The 20,586-nt window shown below is 57.6% G+C and overlaps 1 protein-coding gene across 2 annotated transcripts in view; it reads right to left on the reverse strand.

The window, feature by feature from the left end:
- The window catches only part of NOTCH3 (notch receptor 3), a 35,555-nt gene extending 20,412 nt beyond the window's left edge, over positions 1–15,143 (reverse strand). For both annotated transcript variants that reach the window (XM_047844357.1, XM_047844367.1), the window contains exons 1-17: positions 14,946–15,143; positions 12,328–12,406; positions 8,332–8,474; positions 7,911–8,249; positions 7,695–7,817; positions 7,373–7,606; positions 6,612–6,767; positions 6,336–6,521; positions 5,545–5,658; positions 4,923–5,036; positions 4,103–4,336; positions 3,880–3,990; positions 2,949–3,141; positions 2,721–2,872; positions 2,387–2,500; positions 1,748–1,903; positions 339–564 (exon numbers count right to left, since the gene is read on the reverse strand). In XM_047844357.1, coding sequence (XP_047700313.1) covers positions 339–564; positions 1,748–1,903; positions 2,387–2,500; positions 2,721–2,872; positions 2,949–3,141; positions 3,880–3,990; positions 4,103–4,336; positions 4,923–5,036; positions 5,545–5,658; positions 6,336–6,521; positions 6,612–6,767; positions 7,373–7,606; positions 7,695–7,817; positions 7,911–8,249; positions 8,332–8,474; positions 12,328–12,406; positions 14,946–15,063 — 2,792 coding nt within the window. In that variant the 5' untranslated portion in view covers positions 15,064–15,143. The remainder of the gene's footprint in view (positions 1–338; positions 565–1,747; positions 1,904–2,386; positions 2,501–2,720; positions 2,873–2,948; positions 3,142–3,879; positions 3,991–4,102; positions 4,337–4,922; positions 5,037–5,544; positions 5,659–6,335; positions 6,522–6,611; positions 6,768–7,372; positions 7,607–7,694; positions 7,818–7,910; positions 8,250–8,331; positions 8,475–12,327; positions 12,407–14,945) is intronic.
- Positions 15,144–20,586: the final 5,443 nt, after the last annotated feature.

Genomic DNA, 20,586 nt, shown 5'->3' on the forward strand with positions numbered 1-20,586 from the left:
CCTGACCCCCTAGGCCCACCCCCAGCAGAAGCTGCAGCCCCAGCAGAGGTCCCGCCCCGATCCTGTCCCTTAGCCCCAACTCACCAAGTCCTTGAGAGCTAAGGTGGGAGCCACATGGAGGCCCCGCCCCGCCGTGGCCTGGCCCTGTTGGGGACCAGCGTCCCCTAAGGTGACCTCCAAACAGACGCCCTGACCCTTCCCGAACACTGCTCCATCACGGATCAGAGTTGTGAAGTGGGTGCCAAGCCGAGAACCCCCTTCTTGTCCCCATTCCCTCTCGCGTTGCACACCCCATCCGATGCCGGTGTCCCTGAGCCCCCAGCAGAGGCCCCACACACCTGGGGCTGCAGTCGGGTAGGTCCTGCTCACAGCGGAAGCCTCCATATCCAGGTGGGCACGTGCAGGTAAAGGAGGCCACGTGGTCGGCGCAGGTGCCGGGGCCACAGGGGCTGCTCAGACACTCATCCACGTCGTGGGCACAGCGGGGACCAGCAAAGCCAGGGAGGCAGGAGCATGAAAAGGAGCCCACGCCATCCTGGCAGGAGCCACCATTCAGGCAGGGGTCTAAGGTCCGAAGGGAGAAAGCCTGGTCATACACCTGACCCCTCCATCAGCCCAAGCTGACCCAGCCATGCCTTTCATAGAGGGGAACCAGGAGGAAACCAGGCTTAACAGGGAGCGGCACATTTGGTCAGAGGGATCAAATTCTGTCCCCTCTGTGGTTTCATCCTCTCCCTCATCTGGAAACCCCACCTATGTGCAAGGAGGAAGGGGATAGGGGAACCAAAAGGTCCCTTTGAGCCGCCAAGCACACGCTGCTAGTTAGGTCTATTTAATTCCTGGGCACAGCACAGAAGGCCTCCTCCAGACCAGTGCTGGCCAGTATAGTGGCCATTGGCCACATGTGGCTATTTAGCCCTTAACATGTACCTAGTCCAAACTGGGATGTGCCATAAAACACACACTGGATTTCTGATTTTGAAGACTTATTATTTAAAAAAAGGATGAATGTAAACATATCTCAGTAATTTTATATTGATTACATGTCAAAATAAATAACATTTTTATATATTAATTTAATTAAAATATATTATTAAACTTAATTTTTTTGTTGTTGCTTTTTCAATGTGGCTGCTAGAAAAATTCTAAGTATAGATGTGACTTGCACTGTCAGTCTATCAGACAATGCTCCTGGAGGACTTCCTGGGGGCCTATTATGTCCTACTTAACGCATAATGTTAACTTGTTCGCAGCCAGAGGCAGTCTACAGGCTTCAGACAGACCTGTGCTCCAATCCCAGCTCATCCCTCTACTTGCTTCGTGACCTTGGGCAAATCACTTGACCTCTCTGGGGCCTCAGTTTCCATAAAACGGGGAAAGAGTACAGTGAAGAGAAAATGGAAGCACAGAGGCGCCTGGGTGGCTCAGTCAGTTGAGAGTCCGACTTCAGCTCAGGTCACGATCTCACAGTTCGTGGGTTTGAGCCCCGCATCAGGCTCAGCGCTGACCACTTGTTCAGAGCCTGGAGCCTGCTTCTCTGTCTCCTTCTCTCTCTGCCCCTCCCCTGCTCACGCTTTGTCTCCCTCTGCTTCTCAAAAATAAATAAATGTAAATTTAAAAAAGTATTTTTTAATGTAAAAAAAGAAAGAAAGAAAGAAAATGGAAGCACAGTGCTGGGCACACCGTGTGGGCTTAAAGAACATGTTCTCTAGAGCAACACCCACCCCGGGAACTCCCCTGAACTCACTGGGGTCACAGTCATCGATGTCCTGATCACAGGAAGGGCCACTATACCCCTCGTGGCAGGTACAGCTGAAACTCCCCGCCAGGTTGGTGCAGGTACCGTGGGAGCCACAGGGTGAGGGGCCAGCACATTCATCCACATCCTGCTGGCATCGTGGGCCTGGTGATGGGGAATAAGGTAGTATCTAGGGTTAGAGGGTACAGGGTAGGGTCTGCGAGTACCTGGCCTTTGGGAGGAACCTGAAGGCTGAGATGGGTGAAGGCAGGAACACGCCATGCTCTCCTTAGCCTTTGTGTGTTTTGTACGTGCTATTCCCAAACTGTCTTCCCCCTTCCCTTTATTTCAGTGGGTAGTGAATGAATGCATTCTGATTGAGGTCAGCCCTTCCAGGGAGCTGCACCCAAACCCTCCACCTGACCCCTAGCTTCCCCATCCCCAGATCCCTTCCTTTCCTCCAAAACTGATCACATGGGCTGCAATTGTCTGTGTTCTGCTCGGCGAGTCTTTTCTGTCTTCTGTTTTTTCTGTAAGTTTCCCTCTGGGTCGCCAGCACCACTCAGTATGCAGCAGGGTGCAGAGGAGGTGAAGGAGAGGAGGAGGAGGAGGAGGAGGAGGAGGAGGAGGAGGAAGTGGGTGGTATACCTTGCCAGCCAGGAGGGCAGGAGCAGACAGGCAGCTGGCCAGGGGCAGACTCACAGTGACCCCCATGCTCACAGGGGTTTGGAGTACAGGGCGATGGCAGCTCACACTGACGGCCTGTGGGGGGCAGGCAGAGTGACATACTCGTGAGAGATTCCTTGTCCCCATCTCCCCCCAGGGTCCCCACCTTGATACCCACCTCCAAAGGTCCTGGGGGTGGGGGGAGAGGAAAAGAAAAAAAAAGGCAAATGTAAAGGAGGGAGAGTGCAGCAGGAAGGAAATGAGAAGGAAGAAGGGGGGAGGGAGAGCCTGGGGTGGGAACATGGGGGACACACACCCTGGACACCAGGGGGACAGGTACAGTGGAAGCCGATTCCATCACTGGTGCAGGTGCCACCAGACCGGCAGGGCTGGGATTCACAGGCATCTCGAGCAAGGCTCTGGCTGCATCGGGGGCCACTCCAGCCAGGCTCACACATGCAGCGGAACCTGGAAGGAAAGGCAGTCAGGGAATGCCTGTGGGCAGGGAGGCCCCAGGGGACCAGGGGATGGGGAGAGGCCTCACCCTCCAGGCGCATCGTGGCAGACACCGTGACTGCAGGGTTCTTGGGCACAGGGATGGCTCGTGGGAAGGCAGAGCGGGGGCAGGGAGCCAGGTGGGCAGAGGCAGCGGAAGCCATTTTCCCCATCCACACAGGAGCCTCCATCACCACACGGGCTGGACGCACACTCGTTGATCTCCACGTTGCAAAGGGGCCCTGGAGAGCACGAAGGCAACTTCATCCCAGGACAAGGACGATGGTGCCAACGGGGAAGACAACCTTGCCCCATTTAGCGTGGCCACATCCTTGAGCAAAGACAATCTCATTTTCACAGTGCACGAGCTCTTGAACAAACTAGGGCAGCCACCTCCTCAACCTAGAGCTGCCTTGCCCCAGATCATACTCATCCGCAAACTTAAATGAAGTCACCTTCATTTTCACCAAGGATTACTTTGGCCCCATGAAGAAACACGCCCATCCCTGAGTCCAGACACCCTCATCTAAGTTCCAGGATAACGTTGAGCTGATACGGGGACAACCTCAGGCCAATGAGAGAGCATAGCCTCAGGACTAAGTGTGGACAATCTCATTGGACAAGCATATGCAAAGAGAGGGGCAAACTCAGCAAAAAAATAGGGTGATTTCACCTTTGCCCCAAAAAGACCCCCTTTCTGGGTGGCTCAGTCGGTTAAGTGTCCGACTTCAGCTCAGGTCATGATCTCTAGGTTGGTGGGTTCAAGCCCCACATAGGGTTCTGTGCTGACAGCTCAGAGCCTGGAGAGCCTGCTTCGGATTCCGTGTCTCCCTCTCTCTCTGCCCCTCCCCCACTCATGCTCTGCCTCTCTCTCTCTCTCTCTCTCTCTCTCTCTCTCTCTCTCTCAAAAATAAGTAAAACAGTTTTAAAAATTGTATATTAAAAAAAAGACCCCCTTCCCATGGCAGCCACTTGCCCACCTGTGAAGCCAGGCTGGCAGACACAGTCATAGCGGTTGATGCCATCCCGGCAGACTCCAAAGGTGCAGGGGTTGCTGGCACAATCATCAATGTTCACCTCGCAGTTCACTCCTGGGGAAGGGGAACATGGCAAGATTGGCCACCACTGAGCCCCACCAGGGGCACCGTTCCCTGTGCCCCTCCAGATGTACGGTTTCTGCCCTAGCCCCGCCTCCAGCCCCACCTGTGGTGCCAGGAGGGCAGCGGCAGAGATACTTGTCCACCAAGTCTAGACATTTGCCTCCGTGGCGGCAGGGCTGGCTGCGGCACTCGTCCACCTGGCTCTCGCAGCGTGTGCCTGTGTATCCCGGGGCACAGGCGCAGGAGAAGCTGGCGATGCCATCCACACAGCGCCCGTGGTGGCACGGGTCCGGGGAACAGTCATCCACGTTGCGCTCACACAGAGTGCCTTCGAAACCTGGGGGGGGGGGTACAGAGGATCAGGCTCCACCCACTTGCCAAGGTCCTGCCCGCAGCCGTGGCTCAGGCCCAATCCTGGCCCACCTCTACCTCACGCCCTGCCCAGCTAACCAGCAGGAGGTGGGCTCAATTCAGGCTCCGCCCCTAACTCCCTCCAGCGACAGGCTCCAGGACACGCCCCTGACCAAGACACCTCCACAGATAAATCCCATCCCTGGCTGTACCCTGCCTCCAGTCCTTACACTACCAGCCCTGTTCCGCCTCACTCTCCGCTCTGGACTGGAAATGGGGACACACGGGAAGTGCCTGGGGATAGAAGAGTTTGGGGGCGACACGCCCCCTCTACCTTTTAGCACCAAGTATCTGCCAGACCCATTGGCCCCAACCCTAGCCTTACCACTGCTAAGGTCCATCATTGGCTCCACTCCCTGGTTCTGTCATTGGCTCTACTGAGGTCCTGCCTTGCTGCAGCCCCGCCCCCAAATTTTCCCCAAGGCTATTTGCTCTCTCTCTCTCTCTCTCTCTCTCTCTCTCCCTTGCCCCGCCCCCAGACTCTTGCTGGCCTATCAATGGCCTTCTCTCACCCTCTGCGCAGCGACATTCGTAGCCATCGGGCTGGTCCACACATTTGGCTCCATTCCGACAAGGTGTGCTGGCGCACTCATCCACATCCAGCTGACACATGGCCCCGCTGAAGCCTTAGGGTAGGGAATGGGACGGGCAGAGGCCCAGACCGGGTCAGAGAAGTCACCCGTTGCCAACCCTGCCTTGTTCGGGTGGGATGACTGTTCACTTAGTTTTAAATTAATTTCAGGGGCGCCTGGGTGACTCAGTCGGTTAAGCGTTGAACTTCAGCTCACGTCCTGATCTCGTGGTTCCTGAGTTCCAGCCCCGCATTGGGCTCTGCGCTGACGAGCCTGGAGCCTGCTTTGGATTCTGTATCTCTCTCTCTCTCTCTCTCTCTCTCTCTCTCTCTCTCTGCCCCTTCCCTACTCACACTCTCTCTCTTTCAAAAATAAATAAACATTTTCTCAAAAGTATAAAACTTTTGTAAAAATAAAACAATAAATTGACTTCAATGGTGTTCATAGCATGTGGTTTCTGTTACGATAACTGCCCACTAACATGGGCTTACAGGCTCCCATCCTTCAGCCTTTGCCTCTGCAGGGACCTGTCTTTTTCAGGCTCCCTGGCCAGGGTCCTCACCCGAGGGGCAGGTGCAGCTGAAGCCGTTGACTCTGTCCTTGCAGACCCCGCCATTAACACACGGGCTGCTCTGACACTCATCCACGTCCACCTCACAATAGGTGCCTGTAAAGCCTAGGGAGTGAAGGAGGGGGATTAGGGCGGTAGGGGTTAGCCTCTGGCCTAAAGGGAGAGCAAGTGGGAAGGTGTTCCCTCTCCCACTCTAGACAGTTCCCCTGAGCCTTGCTTGGCCTTGACCCCCAGCCCAACCCTAGATTCAGCTTTTGGCCTTATGGTGGACCCTCACCCAGCTGAGGCTCCAACCAATCCAAGGATGATGAGACCCCACATGGGCCTTGCCTTCAGATCGCCCTCTTCCCTTTGCAGTCCTTAGACTATGCGGGGTCCTCAGCCACCAGCCCAGGGCCCACCACAGCCTTGGGCCCGGCCTCAATCCCACCCAGACTGTCTGCAGGCTCCACCTGGACCCACACCAGCCCCTGGTCCCGCCCTCATCTCACCCCCTGGTCCCGCCCTCATTTCATCCCCACCCTCCAGTGGATCCTATGGCACAGACTCCACTCCCAGCCCATCTGAGGTTCTAAGGACTCCATGTGACCACACCCCTAGCCTTGCACAAAGATTCTGCTCTGGCCCAGCCTCCACCTCCTTCCAGGCTTCAGTCTCTCAGGGTCCCATTGCAGACCCAGTGTCACTGTGTGTGTGTGGGGGGGTGCTCCTTGCTGTCTGCAGGCTTCCCTCGATCACCCCCAGCCTCAGGCTCCGCCCCCACCACAACACCCCCCACGCACCTGCCATGCAGATGCAGGTGAACTGGCCTATGCGGTCGAGGCACGTGGCCTGGTTGCGGCAGGGCCCCGATAGGCACTCGTTGACGTCGGTCTCGCAGCGCGGGCCTGTGTACCCACGGCCACACTGGCACAGGAATGAGCCCTGTGTGTTCACACACCGGCCCAGGTGCTCACACGGGTTGGCGCCTGCAAGAGCAGGCACCGCCAGTGTGAGTGGGGGTGGCTAAGGACCTGCCTCTCCCCTCTCTCCCAACTCTCAGACTGTGCCCCCCTCACCAATGGAGCACTCATCCACATCCTGGTCACATGCCCCGCCGGTGAAGCCTGGTGGACAGGTGCAGATGGCCCGTCCGTTCACCGGGTTCGTGTCACAGATAGCATCCTCGTGACAGGGGTTGCTGACACAGGCGTCATCCAGATGACAGAGAAGCCCTGGAAAGGAGCAGGCAGAGTTCAAGGGCGGACCCTCCAGCTCTGCCCAAAGGTCCCACATCCCCCACATATTGGTTTGTGCTTTGTTTCTATTAACCTGCAGGGTATTCATTAGGCTATTTTTCCCGATCATTTATAACGAAAACTTCCAAATGTACTGAAGAGCTAATTCATACACCCACCACCTAGCTTCAACTACCGTAAGCTCTATGTATCTTTTTCCTGAACCGTTTGCAAATGAGTTGGAAACACCCACATATTGTTTTAAAATTTGTTGACTCCTTTTCTGATTCTATACCCTCAAGCCTTGGCTTCTGCAGTAGCCTCTCCCTGACATGCCCTGCCCTCCACACCCAAGTCCCCCTCCCAAACACCTTCCCTGACCCTTTGCCACTTGCAAAGGTCCCCTCTCCTCGGTCACGGGATAGCTCTCCATTCCCATGGCTACTGCCCCGGACTGTAGGCCAGCCTCTTCCAGGCTCACCCTGCACCCCATAGCTGGCCTCCAACCTAATCATCCTAACGCTCAAGTCAGACTCCATCCTTTCCCCCACCGTGGAACCATCATTGGCTCCCTGCTGCCTGCAAGGCAAACAGCCACTCACCAGTCTTGCCCATGGGGCAGGCACAGTAGAACGAGGCCACGCGGTCATGGCAGGTGGCCCCATGGAAGCACACGGCCGTGGCACAGTCATCGATATTCTGACTGCAGCTCTCGCCTGTCCAGCCGTTGACACACACACAGCTGTGGCCACCCAGTGTGTTGAAACAGGTGCCCCCGTTGTGGCAAGCATTGGGCTGCAGCTGGCATTCATCCACATCCTCCGTGCAGAATTGCCCTGTGGCACACAGATACACCAGTCCAGCCACCGGGCTGCAGGCACACCCAAGGTCTGCCACCTGGCTATTCTCGGCCCTGGGGCTCACCTGTCCACTCAGGAGGGCACTGGCAGTTGTAGGTGTTGACGCCATCCACACACGTGCCCCCATTTAGACAGCGGTGCCCTGGACAGTCATCCACATTCACTTCACAGTTCTGGCCCTCGAACCCTAGCAGAGGAAGAGAAGGCAAAGATGGTCAGTGCCAGGCTGGCCTGCTGTCTGTCCACTCCTGCTGCCCTCCCCAGGGAGCAGCTCCCTCACCGGGAAGGCAGGCACAGTCGTAGGTGAGGTCGCCACTCTGTCTACATGTGCCCCCGTTTCGGCACGGCGAGGGGGCGCAGGGCACTGCAGTGTTCTCACACAGTGGCCCCATGTAGCCAGCTGGGCACTGGCAGCGGAAGGAACCAGGCGTGTTGAGGCAGGTGCCACCGTGGCGGCATGGCCCTCCCACCCGGCACTCATCCACATCGCTTCGGCAGCTGCGGCCCTGGTAGCCAGGCGGGCAGGAGCAGAGGTAGCGGCCATCGGGCCCCACGGAGCAGCGGGCACCATGGGCACAGGGGCTGCTGAGGCAGGGGTCCGGCAGGGAGCAGTCGGGACCTAGAGGAACCAGGAGAGGGTGAGCTTGGGCCATGCACATCCTCGCCTGCCTTGGGCTCCCCTCCCCCAGACCGTCCCTTACCCCGGAAGCCACGGGGGCAGCGGCAGGAGAACCGGGCAGCGCCTGCCACCACCGAGCTCTGGCAGACACCACGGCCAGCACAGGGGCCCGAATGGCAGGGGTCCTCCAGCTGGCACCGCTCACCCACCCATCCTGGAGGGCACCTGTGGGCAGAGATAGCTTAGTAACGGGCAGTACTAGGGTGGTATGGGGCAGGAGAAGCCCAGACACAGATACACACAGGACCAGCAGAAACACCAAGCAGGGGTGCCTGGGCCGCTCAGCCGGTTAAGCATCGACTGTGGATTTCGGCTCAGGTCATGATCTCACGCTTAGTGAGATAGAGCCCTGCATCCGGCTGTGCTGACCGCAGAGCCTACTTGGGATTCTCTCTCTTCCCCTCTCCGCCCCTCCCCTGCTCGTGCGCTCACGTGAGCGCGCACGCGCTCTCTCTCCCTCTCAAAAATAAATAAACGTTAAAAAAAAACACACACGCAAGCACACAGCCCAACGAACAGGCACCCTCATCCATCCATGCAACAAATATTCACTGAGTACCTACTATGTTCTTAGCAAAAGGAATGCGGTCGCGAACACAAGAAAAGTCGCCCCCCCCACCCCTTATCCTCACAGCCAAGTTGGGCAAAGAGAAGACACACAAATAATGAATTATATAACATGCCGGCATGGGGTGGGGAGGGCCACCAAGAGTTTAGTGGGCTTTGAGCGACGGCCCCAGAAAAGAAATGCCCATGTCCCACAGCATGTGACTCTGACCTTATTTGGAAAAAAGAGTCTTTGCGGATGTAACTAAGTGACAGACATCAAGATGAGATCATCCCGGATTTTCTAAATGGGCCTTAAATCCATTGGCAGAGGGAGATTGGGGAGGAAGCGTTAAAGGCCATTTGAAGACAGAAGCAGATATGAGTGTTGCACCCACTAGCCAAGGAGCACCTGAAACCACTAGAAGGTGGAGGAGGCCAGCAAGGACTCTCCTGCAAAGCCACTGGGGACACACTGGCTGCCAACACCTCGATTTCAGACTTCTGGCCTCCAAAACTGTGAGAAGAAATTCCTGTTGTTTCAAACCACCCAGCTTTTTGGTGGTTTGTTATGGCAGCCAGGAAACTAAGACACAGGATAAGGGAGATGAGTGAAGAGGGAAGGCAAGAAGGATATTTTCAGACTGCAGAAGGTACTGTGTGAGGAAGAGCCTTCCAGGCGGAGAGAAACACAAGGTCTCAGACTCCAGAAGACAACCTCTCAGGCGCGCGCACACACACACACACACACACGCAGAAACATACACAGTTGGACATACTGGCCTAGCGAACATTCAGACCCTAAACCACAACGCAGCTCACAGCCACAGCTCGGTGTGGACAGACCGTAACTCTCCCACATCCTCCTGGCCTTTCCTGGAGGCACATTCCACCCTTCCTGCCATTGGGAGGGGGAGGTAGACACCAGTTCTACCGCCCTCTTACTGGGATAGAGTCCTTCAGCCTGCAGCCCCTTCCCCAAACCGACCAAGGCAACCTTGAGCAGGAGGGAAATAAGGCGGTTGGTCTTGAGACCGGAAACCTCCAGAGAGACACCGGCGGGGGAGCGGGGAGGGGAGAAGCGGGGATAGGAGGGGCAGGGGGGCGGGATGGGGGGGTGGGGGGAGTGGGGAGGGGAAGGTTGGAATGGTGAGAAGGCCCAGACCCCGCCCCCGACGCTGCCCACCCCTCGCGCAGTCCCTCCCTCTGGCTTGTCCCAGTCGCTTGGGGCTAGCCTCAGGCAGCTGACTCAGTCCCTAGCGTCACCCACAAGATTCCCCCCACCCTGGCCCCCAGTGAAACAGGCCAGGGCAGGGCAGGGGTGCCGATGGTGTCAAGACGGAGGGCCCGGCTCCCAGACCCCTCCCCAAAGACCCTCAGGGCAAGGACGTTGGTCACGACTGCACGCCGAGAGGGGGCGCGCCGCGCCGGGCTCCCGGGATTGCGGGTCCCACCGCCAAGCAGGGCGCGGCCGCGCGGGCCCCCTCCCGACGCCCCGGGCGGGTTCCCACGCTCTGCGCCCCGCTCCCCTGCCGACCGGTCGGGCCGGTTCCAGCCTCCGCCCGCGCCCCGCCCCACTGACTGGGCTTTGGGGGAAACCAAGGCGGGGGGGGGGGGGGGTGGGGGTGGGGGGGAGAGGAGACTTGGTTGGGGGTCGGCGGGAGGGGAAGGGAAGGGGGTGCGGCGAAGGCTAGGAAACAGACACCAGGGCTTGAGAGGCTACTTCGAGGAAGAGGTTTGGGGGATCCGTGGAGGGGTGACAGATGGGGGCGTCCCTGAAAAGATACGAGTATTTAGAATCTTGAAAGAGACTGGGGGGCCGTGGGGAGTGGTTCCCACGGTCCACCTCCGGGGAGAGCCCGCTCCATCCCGGGTAGTCCGGGCTCCGGGCGGCCGCGCGAGCCGGTGATTCACCTGTTGAGGGGCAGGGCAGCCGCGGCAGCATTCACCTGTCGGCAGTATTCCAGGTGCGGAGCTCCACGGCGCAGGCGCTCAGCTCCGCGGCTCCGCCTCCCAGGTGTGTGGCTCCAGATAAGGTCACTTTTTCCCTCACGTCCCACTACGGCAGACTCCCAACCCGAGGAACCCGCTCAGCCACGCTGAGCCCCCACCTGGGTGAGCCCAAGTGGGGCTCCAGTCAAAGTACGTGTGTAACTTCAAAGGGGCTCTCCTGGATCTAAACTCACCCCAGAACCACCCAGCTTGGGCCTGGCACACATGTTCTTGAATAAATGAATCCGTTAATGAATCAATAATGGCTACTAGGTGACGGGCTATTACTAATGATGATATTATAAAAGGAATCAAGCATTTCCCCCATAACCTTGAGACGTTGCCCTCTGTGGCACCTATTTCCTGAGCCCCTACCATCATCATTATTATTTATGGAGCATTTACTGTAGGCTGAGCACTATGCTGAGTTCATCACATCAAAATCAACCTCATAAAGAAGGAAGTACTGCCCCATTTTCCAGATGCAAAAGCTGAGGTTCAGGGAGTTCAAAGCACTTGCTCAGGGTATCCCCGGGTCTATAATTCAATTTTTTGATGTTTATTTATTTTCGAGAGAGAACAAAAGAGAGAAAGCGAGTGGGGGAGGAGCAGAGAGAGAGAGAGAGAGAGAGAGAGAGAGAGAGAGGCGGGGAGACACAGAATGCCAAGCAGGCAGGCTCCAGACTCTGAGCTGTCAGCACCAAGCCCGATGAGGGCTTGAACTCCTGAACCTGGAGGTCCTGACCTAAGCCAAAGTCAGAGGCTTAACAGACTGAGCCACCCAGGTGCCCCTCCCGGAGCCCAGAATTCAAACTGAGCTCTGTCTCCCTCTGCTCAGTTCTTTCCCAGCCCCTGCTCTGCTCCTCCCAGCCCTCTGCCTTGCCTTGTATGATCCAACAACCGAATTCTTGAAATCCTTCATGGTCACAAGCCACGAAGAAGCACCTGTATTTCACAGATGCAGTGAGATTCAGAGAGAAGTGACTAACCCAAGGTCATGGCACCCCCATGACCCCCACCACTGTGCCCCCACCACTAAATGTTGATATATGGGAGGATCCAGTTAGGGTACCCTGTACTGCCAAGCCACTGTGATTGGTCCCTGAAGATCTGTTAATTGAATAATAACCACCTCCATCAGAGGCTTTACGTGTGACCTCAGGCGGCCAACAACTCTGTGAAGCAGGTGTTAGTGTGCCTGTTTTCCAGACAAGGACACTGAAGCTTAAAGGGTTTGAGTCCCAGGCAGTGGGCAACACGATGTGGGATTTGAACCCAGGCCAGGCGGCCTGCAGAGCCCTTGCTCTTAACCTTACTCAGTTCTTAACCCTGCTCGATTCCAGTGGGGAAACAAGAGGTTACCCAAGCCATACACAAGTAGGAAATGGTAGAGACACCCATGGTGGACACAGAGGCCAGAGGAGAAGACAGACTACCTCCCCACACAGGACCCACTGATGGCTCGGAGCCAGGCACTCACAGGCAGGCAGCCTCCCGGGAGGGCAGCTGGGTGCAGCGACCTCCATTCATACACGGGCTTCCGTCCAGGCAAGGGGGGGCTGTGGTGGGGGGAGGGAGGCAAAGGAAAGTGGGGGGTCAGCCAGGCACCCAAGAAACCCCAGCTCAGAGTGACACAGCCCATCTTTCCCTCCCCCAGGCAACAGCTGCCACGGGCTGGGGGTGTCTCTGTGGGGCATGGAGCCCCCCCATCCACAGTTCCCACGGCCCCCCACCCCAGCCCCAGCTGTTGGGGCTGCAGCTGTCCCTGCCCGCTCAAGCCCTGGGAACCACAAGGCAGGGGCGGGCAGGAGGAGGTGCTGACTCGTGCCAGATGTGGGGACTCAGGAAGCTGCCAGAATGGGGGGTGCAAAGGCAGGAAGTGAGGGTGCTGAGTGTTAAAGGGAGGTCTGGGGCTGTGTGCCCAGATCCCAGGGTAATGGAGAGGGCAGGGTAAGGAGACCTGGGGCCATGGTTCTTACTTTCCCCGGTGTTGGACATCTACTCCAGCTGGGCAGACCTGAACAGGGCTCTGGTGAGAGGGGCCAAAGCAGGTACCCCTTGCACAGCCGACACTGGGTGTTGCAGGGACAGGGTGTGGTTTGAAGGGAGGGGCGGCTGGCACTAGACATGTGCTGCCCTGTCCAGCGTCCCCATCCTTGAGGGCTATGTCCCTCTGAGGTGTGGCAGTCTAACTGTCCCGCCAGACTGGTCTGGGGTGTGGCTGGGTGTGAGCTAGTGGAGAGTTGTGTGTGACGGCAGGTGTGGGGCCTCTGTGTGTGTGTGTGTGTGTGTGTGTGCGCGCGCGCGTGCACATGAACGAGTCACAGATAGATGGAAAGAGAGGAGAGATGGAGGGAGACAGAGAAAGACAGACAGACACAAAAAAGGAAACTAGAAGCAGGCTGCCTCAGAGAGGAGACAGAGATGACAAAGACAGAGGGAGAGACAGAACGAGGTGAGCTGGAGAATAGGACAACATGGCCTGTGTCTCCTTTCTCAGGGGACAAGCAGAGACAGGACACTATCACCCAGACAGGGGCCGGTGGGTGCTTGTGAACTCACCCAAGGGGCCACATGATGAGCCACATGTGCGTGTGCTTCAAGTCCATGGGTGTCCAGATGCCTGTGCATGTATGTGCAGGCTGGATCTGTTGTGGGTCCCTGCATGTGAACCAGTTATCTGGGTATACAGCTGTGCGCCTGTGTGTGACCTGTGGATCCTCAGGTGGGTCTGTGTATGGGTTGGATGTGACTGTCTGTCTGCATGTATAAACTGGGTGTGGGCATATCTTGGATCCGTGTCTACATGTGCTCAATGTGTGCAGGCGACGTGTGCAAGGCCCGGGGCTGGTGATCCACAGGTACCTACGAACATGGGTGATTGCAGGAGTTTGTATGTCAGTGTGTGAGCAGCGAATCCACGTCTGCGGATGTCGTGTGTGTGCGCACGTCTACATCTCTGTATGTGTGACCCAGGGCTGTGTGTGTGCCTGCGAGTGTGTGACAGGCCATGTGTGTGCGCGCTGGCCCCGCGGGGGCGGCAGCTCCTGCCCGATCCTGCCCGGTTGGGCACCCGGCTGGGCGGTAGAGGCCCTTCCCTCCCGGCGCTGAGCCCCGCCGCGGCTCCCCGGGACCCCGGACCCCGGCCGCTCGGCCCGCGTCCCTCTTCCGCCGGCCAGGCCTCCCTTGGGGGTGTGCGCCCCCGCAGCCCCCGCCCAGGCCCCGCCGCCCGTCCCGCTTTGTCTGGCAAAGAAAGCGCGAGGCCGGCCGGGGGGGAGGGGGTGTCTAGACGGCGCGGCCATTGTCCCGAGCGGGGGAAGGGAGAGCGGGGAGGGGGAGGGGCAGGGGGCCCGGGCCGGCTGGGGAGGGGCTCGGGCTGCGGGGACTGGGCCGCAGGAGCGGAGCACGTGGGCTCGCGCCCCCCGCCCTCCTTTTCCCTCCCCTCGCGGGGGCGGGGTCCCGGGGCCGCCAGGTCCCGGCGGCCGGGGGAGGGAGCGGGGCCGCGGGCGGGGAAAGGGGCGCGGGCGCCGCTGTGGCTCCAGCTCCGACTCCAGCTCCGGGTCTTGCCGCGCTCCGGCCTGAGAAGTTTTCCCCGAGTTCAGAGCTCCGAGAACTTCGCGCCCCCCTCCCCGTCGCCCGCCCCGCCTGGCCGGCCCTGGGTGTGTAGGGGGGCTTTTGTGCGAGGGGTCCCCAGCCTGGGGGTCCTGAGGCTCCAGTTCGTGACCTTCCCAGGACTCCGGACGGGCGTGCATTGGGAGCGTGCTCCAGACCCTTGGTCCCCCCGATCTCGCGTCCCTGATCCCTGCACCTCAAGCTCCCAGCCCCTGATTCCTGGGTCCCTTCACACCCCCCCCCCGACTCTGATCGCTCCCGGGCCCGTATTCTGCGGACCTCTGGGGCCCTGCCCCCTCCCCCCATTGAGTTCCTGCCCCCCCGGGATTGGCACGTAGCCCCCGGACTCCTGTGCTCACAGCCCCTGCTCTGGTCCTTGGCTCCGAGGCCAGCCCTCCAGCCCCAGACTCGGGGGTCCTTAAACTCTGCTCTTACCCTCCCCCAACCCACCCACCCAGTCCCGACCACCAGGTCCCAGCCCCTCACCTGCAGCCCCGGGCCCCGCGAGCAGTAGCAACAGGGGCAGCACCCGCACGGGCGGCAGCGGTGGCGGCGCCGACATCGGGCGACGGCGGCGGCGGCGGCCCCGGGTCCCCGGCCCCATGGCGGCCGGCCGCGACCCTCCCTCCTCCCTCCTCCCTTCTTCCCTGGGCTCCGGGCGCGTCCCGGGCCAGCCTCCGCGCCGCCAACTTCGCCAAAGTGAGGCTGCCGGGCCGCCCCGCCCCCAGCCCTGGGCGGCTCGCCCCGCCCCGGGGCCGGCCCTGCGCTCCCCCGCCCCCCTACCCCCACCCCAGCCCGGCCTCCCGGGGTCCCTGCCCACCCTCCACCCACACAGCCAGGGACCCGCAGATCCTTGGAAATTCTGGCCAGCCATGCGGTGAGGCGTGGGCTGAACCCACACTGACAGACACACCAGCTTCGTGAACACCCACGCTCCCAACACACACTCAGAGCCCAGGGACGCACACAGAGCCAGGGCACAAACACAGATCCACAGATCCTCCAAAACTGAGGCCAGGCACGTCCTAAGAATCTCAGGCGCACACAACCACCCTGCCCCATTGCAGACGTATGCACAGAGCTTCATGGGGACTTAAGATATAAAACACAAACCCAAAGCTCAGGCCCAGCCAGGCCTTGAGCCTGGGACAGCATTTGCAGCCTCAGACCTCAGACACACATTAGGAAGGAGACCCATGCATGTGCGCGCGCACGCTCTCTCACACACACACACACACACACACACACACACACACACACACACACAATCTTCTTACTCTCAGCTCTCCTGGAAAGCACCCCTCTTCCTCCTTACTACCCTGTGTGAACCCCAAAGGTCCACCCCAGCCCCCAGCCCCACCCATTCCCCTCACAGCTTCTCTGCTGCTCAGCCTTGCTCAATTTGATCAACTGCCTTTTCCCAAATCAGTCATGCTGCAAAGCCGCCCTGCAGCCCACTCTGTCCATGCGGCGATAATGGGGACCCTGAAAGGCCCCAAGCCCAGCCCCAGAGGAGCCCTCATTCCGCGGAAGAAAAAGCCTGACACAGACACCAGCAGCTCTGGGGGTTCAGAGCTGGGCTAGAGGGAGGGACAGAGTGTGGGAGGGCCACGCAGAGGGGTTGGTGAGGGCCCTGCTTGAGGGTAGTTACTGATTTGTTCATTCATTTATTCAACAGGTGGGTATAAATCTCTGGCTTTATGTCTGGCTTTGTTCCAGGGGCTGGGGTATACCTTCCTCCCCCAGAGAGGGCTCCCCAAAGGAGGGTCCAGTGGAGCTCAGCCGGGAAGGCTGAACTAGAGAGGGAAATGGCAGCAGAGACACAGGTTTGCACCCACGGGAGGAAGCAAAGAAAGGAGGAGGAGTGGACAGACCAGGGGTCACAAGGGCCACCATAAGGAGGAGGAGAAAGAGGCCAGGCTGTCCCCCATGGTAATTTGGCTGCAGGGAGGAGGGATGGGTTGGGGATAAGGCGCTGAATCCGTGGAGCCTAGGGGTCACCTACAGGGGCTGAGCATCTAGAAGGCAAGGTGGGAGATTTTCACCAGAGCAGCCCAGAGAGCTTCAGGCAACTTTTAACCTTTTTATTTTAAAATAATGTCAAATGCAAAAAAAATAAAGAAATAAAATAAAATAAAATAAAATAAAATAAAATAAAATAATGTCAAATGCAGAATAGCATAATTTCCACATGGCCTTTGTCGGGATTCGCCAACCCTTTCCATGCTTTGCCACATTTGCTTGATCTGGATTGGTTCCTCAGCGTTTCCCTGTCTCTTGTGATATTAACATTTTGGGAGAATTGAGGCCACTCATTTCTCAGAATGTCCTCCAGTGGGCTGGCCTGCTCAGTCCTCCCAACCAGGGAGTATGTCTTTGTCCAGAACCACAGAGATGGTGCTGGTCCTCCCCAGTGCCTCGGATTAGGAGGTACTTGACATTAGTTCCCAACACTGGGGGTATTACACTTCGATCACTTGTGTGAAGTTGGCCAACTTTCCCTACTATCAAGGGACTATTCTCTTCCGTCCCCTCCTCCCATAATAAATAAATATCAGTATCACGTGGGGAGATACTTTGAGACGATGTGACTATCCTGGTGCCCATCAAATGTTCACCCGCTGGGTTGGGCACGTATTTATGATTTCCTCTGGGGATTTTTGAAAAACTTGAGACAAAATTCACACAAAATTAACCAATTGCCGGGGCGCCTGGGTGGCGCAGTTGGTTAAGCGTCCGACTTCGGCTCAGGTCACGATTTCGCGGTCCGTGAGTTCGGGCCCCGCGTCGGGCTCTGGGCTGATGGCTCAGAGCCTGGAGCCTGTTTCCGATTCTGTGTCTCCCTCTCTCTCTGCCCCTCCCCTGTTCATGCTCTGTCTCTCTCTGTCCCAAAAATAAAATTAAAAAAAAGTTGAAAAAAAATTAACCAATTGCCATTACAAATTTTTTTAATGTTTATTTATTTTTGAGAGAGAGAGTGTGAGCTGGGGAGGGGCAGAGAAAGAGAAAAAGACAGAATCTGAAGAAGGCTCCAGGTTCCGAGCTGTCAGCACAGAGCTGGACTCAGGGCTTGAACCCACGAACCAGGAGATCATGACCTGAGTCGAAGTCGGACGCTCAACCAACTGAACCACCCAGGTGCCCCATCCAAGACATTTCTATCACCCCATCCCCTAGAGCAGCCACTCCCCAGCCCCCTCCTCCAGCTCCTGGAAGCCACCAAATGGCTTTCTGCCTCTATGGATTTGCCTAAACATTTTATATACATGGAATCAGACAGTGTGGGGCCCTTTGTGTCTGGTTTTTTTCACTCAGCATAATGTGTGGGTTTTTTTTTATTTTTTTAAATTTTATATTTGAGAGAGACAGACAGACAGAGCATGAGCATGAGCAGGGGAAAGACAGCGAGAGAGGGAGACACAGAATCCGAAACAGGCTCCAGGCTCTGAGCAGTCAGCCCAGAGCCCGATGCGGGGCTCGAACACTCAAACCGCGAGATCATGAACTGACCCGAAGCCGGACGCTTAACCGACTGAGCCACCCGGTGCCCACTCAGCATAACGTTTTTTGAGGTTCATCTGCCACCATGGAGCATGTACCAGTACATCACTTGCTTATGGCTAAGACTCCATTGAATGGCTATACCCTATTTTGCTTATCCATTCATCCATTAATACCTTGAATAATTTTTAAATGCTGGAAGAGGAAGAGGGAAGGAGACAGAGAAGTGCTATTAGTGAGAAAGAAGAAGCATGAAGGGCCGAGGGTGACAAGTGAATGGCCGCAGCCTGGGGGCCAGAGATGATATGAGAACCCAGGCCTGAGTGACTCCAGGCCACAGGAGTACGAGGGGTGGGGGTGGGGATCGGGCAGAGAAAAGGACAAAAGTTGCACAAGAAAGAGCACAGCCTGACTCATAGTGAGTGTACTGAGTCAACAGACCCTAGGGCAGGTGCAGCTCAAGTCTGTCCCTGTGCCCATCACCCCAGGAGGAAATCCAAGCCCCTGGGCCCTGCTTTCAAAGCCTCAGACTGGCCTTACCCTCTGCAGCCCCTCCCCTCTCATCATCACACTGATTCAGTGTCCCTCCTCACCCAGCAGGCCTTGCGCTCTCATGGCCTTTGCCCAGGTTCTTCCCTCTGCTGGGACACCCAGCTGGTTACAAGGACCCTTTTGCTTCCTCCCCAAGCAGGAACTCACAGGGAGTGTTCTCTTCAAAAATGTATTTTCTTGAGGCGCCTGGCTGGCTCAGTCGGTTAAGTGTCCGACTTCGGCTCAGGTCATGATCTCACTGTTCCTGAGTTCAAGACCCGCGTCGGGCTCTGTGCTGACAGCTCGGAGCCTGGAGCCTGCTTCAGATTCTGTCTCCCTCTCTCTGTTCCTCCCTTGCTCATGCTCATGCTCTGTCTCTCTCTCTCTCTCACGTGAGATCTCTCTCATGATCTCACAATTTGTGGGTTCGAGCCTCGCATCGGGCTCTCTGCTGTCAGCACAGAGTCCCCTTAAGATCCTCTGTCTCCCTCTCTCTCTGTCCCTCCCACACATATGCTCTCTCTCTCTTTCAAAAATAAATAAACATTAAGAAAACATTTTAAAATGTATTTTCTTCCAGTTATAGGCAATGCTCTGCTATTTCCCACAATGCTACCCCTTTGCCCATGCTGGTCTCTCTTTCTGGTGTGCCTTCCAACCCCCCATCCCTGTGCCTGGTGAACTCCTTTTATTCTTCAAGGTTTCAGCTCCAGGAAGCCCTCTCTGCCCCCCAGACAGAGCCCCCCTGGGCTATCCCAGCACCCTCCTGCTCTCTGTATCAGCCTCACACACAAGGGGTTGGGTATCTATGCCCTACTCTGTATCCCCACCTAGACTGGGAGCTTCCCAGGGACCAGGCGTCACACAGCATGGTCTGGGCACAGAGAGGGTGACATGGAAGGGTTTGGTGACTCAGGAATTAGCTGAAGGTGTTAGGATGGCCAACCCAGAAGGGCTGCCACTGGGGGCCCAGACCACCCTCTTAAGTATATTCTAGAAGTCTGGGGGTCCAGAAAAAGGTTTGAGGGTCCAGGGGCAAAGGTAGGGGCTTCACGAGGTGGGCTAGCTCTCCCCTGACCCATCTGAGAAAGGACTTTTTTGCTGGAATGGATGTCCTAATAGGTGCTGAGCTCCCCATCAGAAGGAGCAACCAAGGAACTTGGACACCCCCCCCCTTTTGCTAGGCAGAAAGCCCAGAGTCTGTGACTCTGCTGATCCAGTAGCCTCTGGTCCATAGCAAACAGAGAAGGAAAGGGAGCAAAAGTAGTGAAAACACAGGCTGAGGCCAGCATGAGGGGCAGTGGAGACAAAAGACAGAAAGACACATTTACAGAGCCCCTACTGGGTGTCAATCCCATGTCAAGTCCCCATGACTCAGCAAGTAGAATGCGGAGTCCTGGCTCCAGGATCCTGCTGCCCTCCAGCCACAGTGGCAGGCCCAGCCCAAGGTGTCAGGACCCTTGGGGGACAGGAGAGTCTGGAACGACCATTCCCACAGCCTCGCAGTGGGATTCCACACAGTTCCCAATGTGGTGGAGATAGGGGGTGAGCCCGAGCCCTCTCCCCTGCCCCTGATGGCCGCCTTGGCCCAGGACTGCGTTTCTCCTCAATGAGCTCAGTCCCCAGGGACACAGGTCCTGGGCCCAGGCCAAGACACAGCTGCCGGGCCCGGGCCGATGACCGGGAACCTGAGAACGTGCCCTCAGCTTCTCCTCCAGGGACCACAGTCCCCCCTCTGCACCAAAGCTGGGGCCAGGCCCTCAGGCCCAGACAGCGGGCCACGGGAGCCAGCAGGGGTGAGGGCTGCTGGGTGTGGGCCCTGGGCAAGAGTGGGAAGGCAGGACTCCAGGGGCTGTCGGCCGTAGACCCGACCAGCTCTTTTGGCCACTGCCTCCCTAGGGCCTTCTCATGCTCCAACCCTCTATGGCTCCCCACTGCCCAGAGTGACACCCTCCTCAGCTTACTTGGCACGGGCTGCGTCCACCATTGGGAGCTCTTTTCTCATACCCTGCAGGCTCCGTTCACTCTGCCCCTCCAGCTCTCCTCACTTCATTCACTCATTCAACAAACATTCAGTCATTCAACAAACATTTTG

This window comes from Prionailurus viverrinus, chromosome A2, assembly GCF_022837055.1.
Source record: "Prionailurus viverrinus isolate Anna chromosome A2, UM_Priviv_1.0, whole genome shotgun sequence".
Taxonomy (NCBI): domain Eukaryota; kingdom Metazoa; phylum Chordata; class Mammalia; order Carnivora; family Felidae; genus Prionailurus; species Prionailurus viverrinus.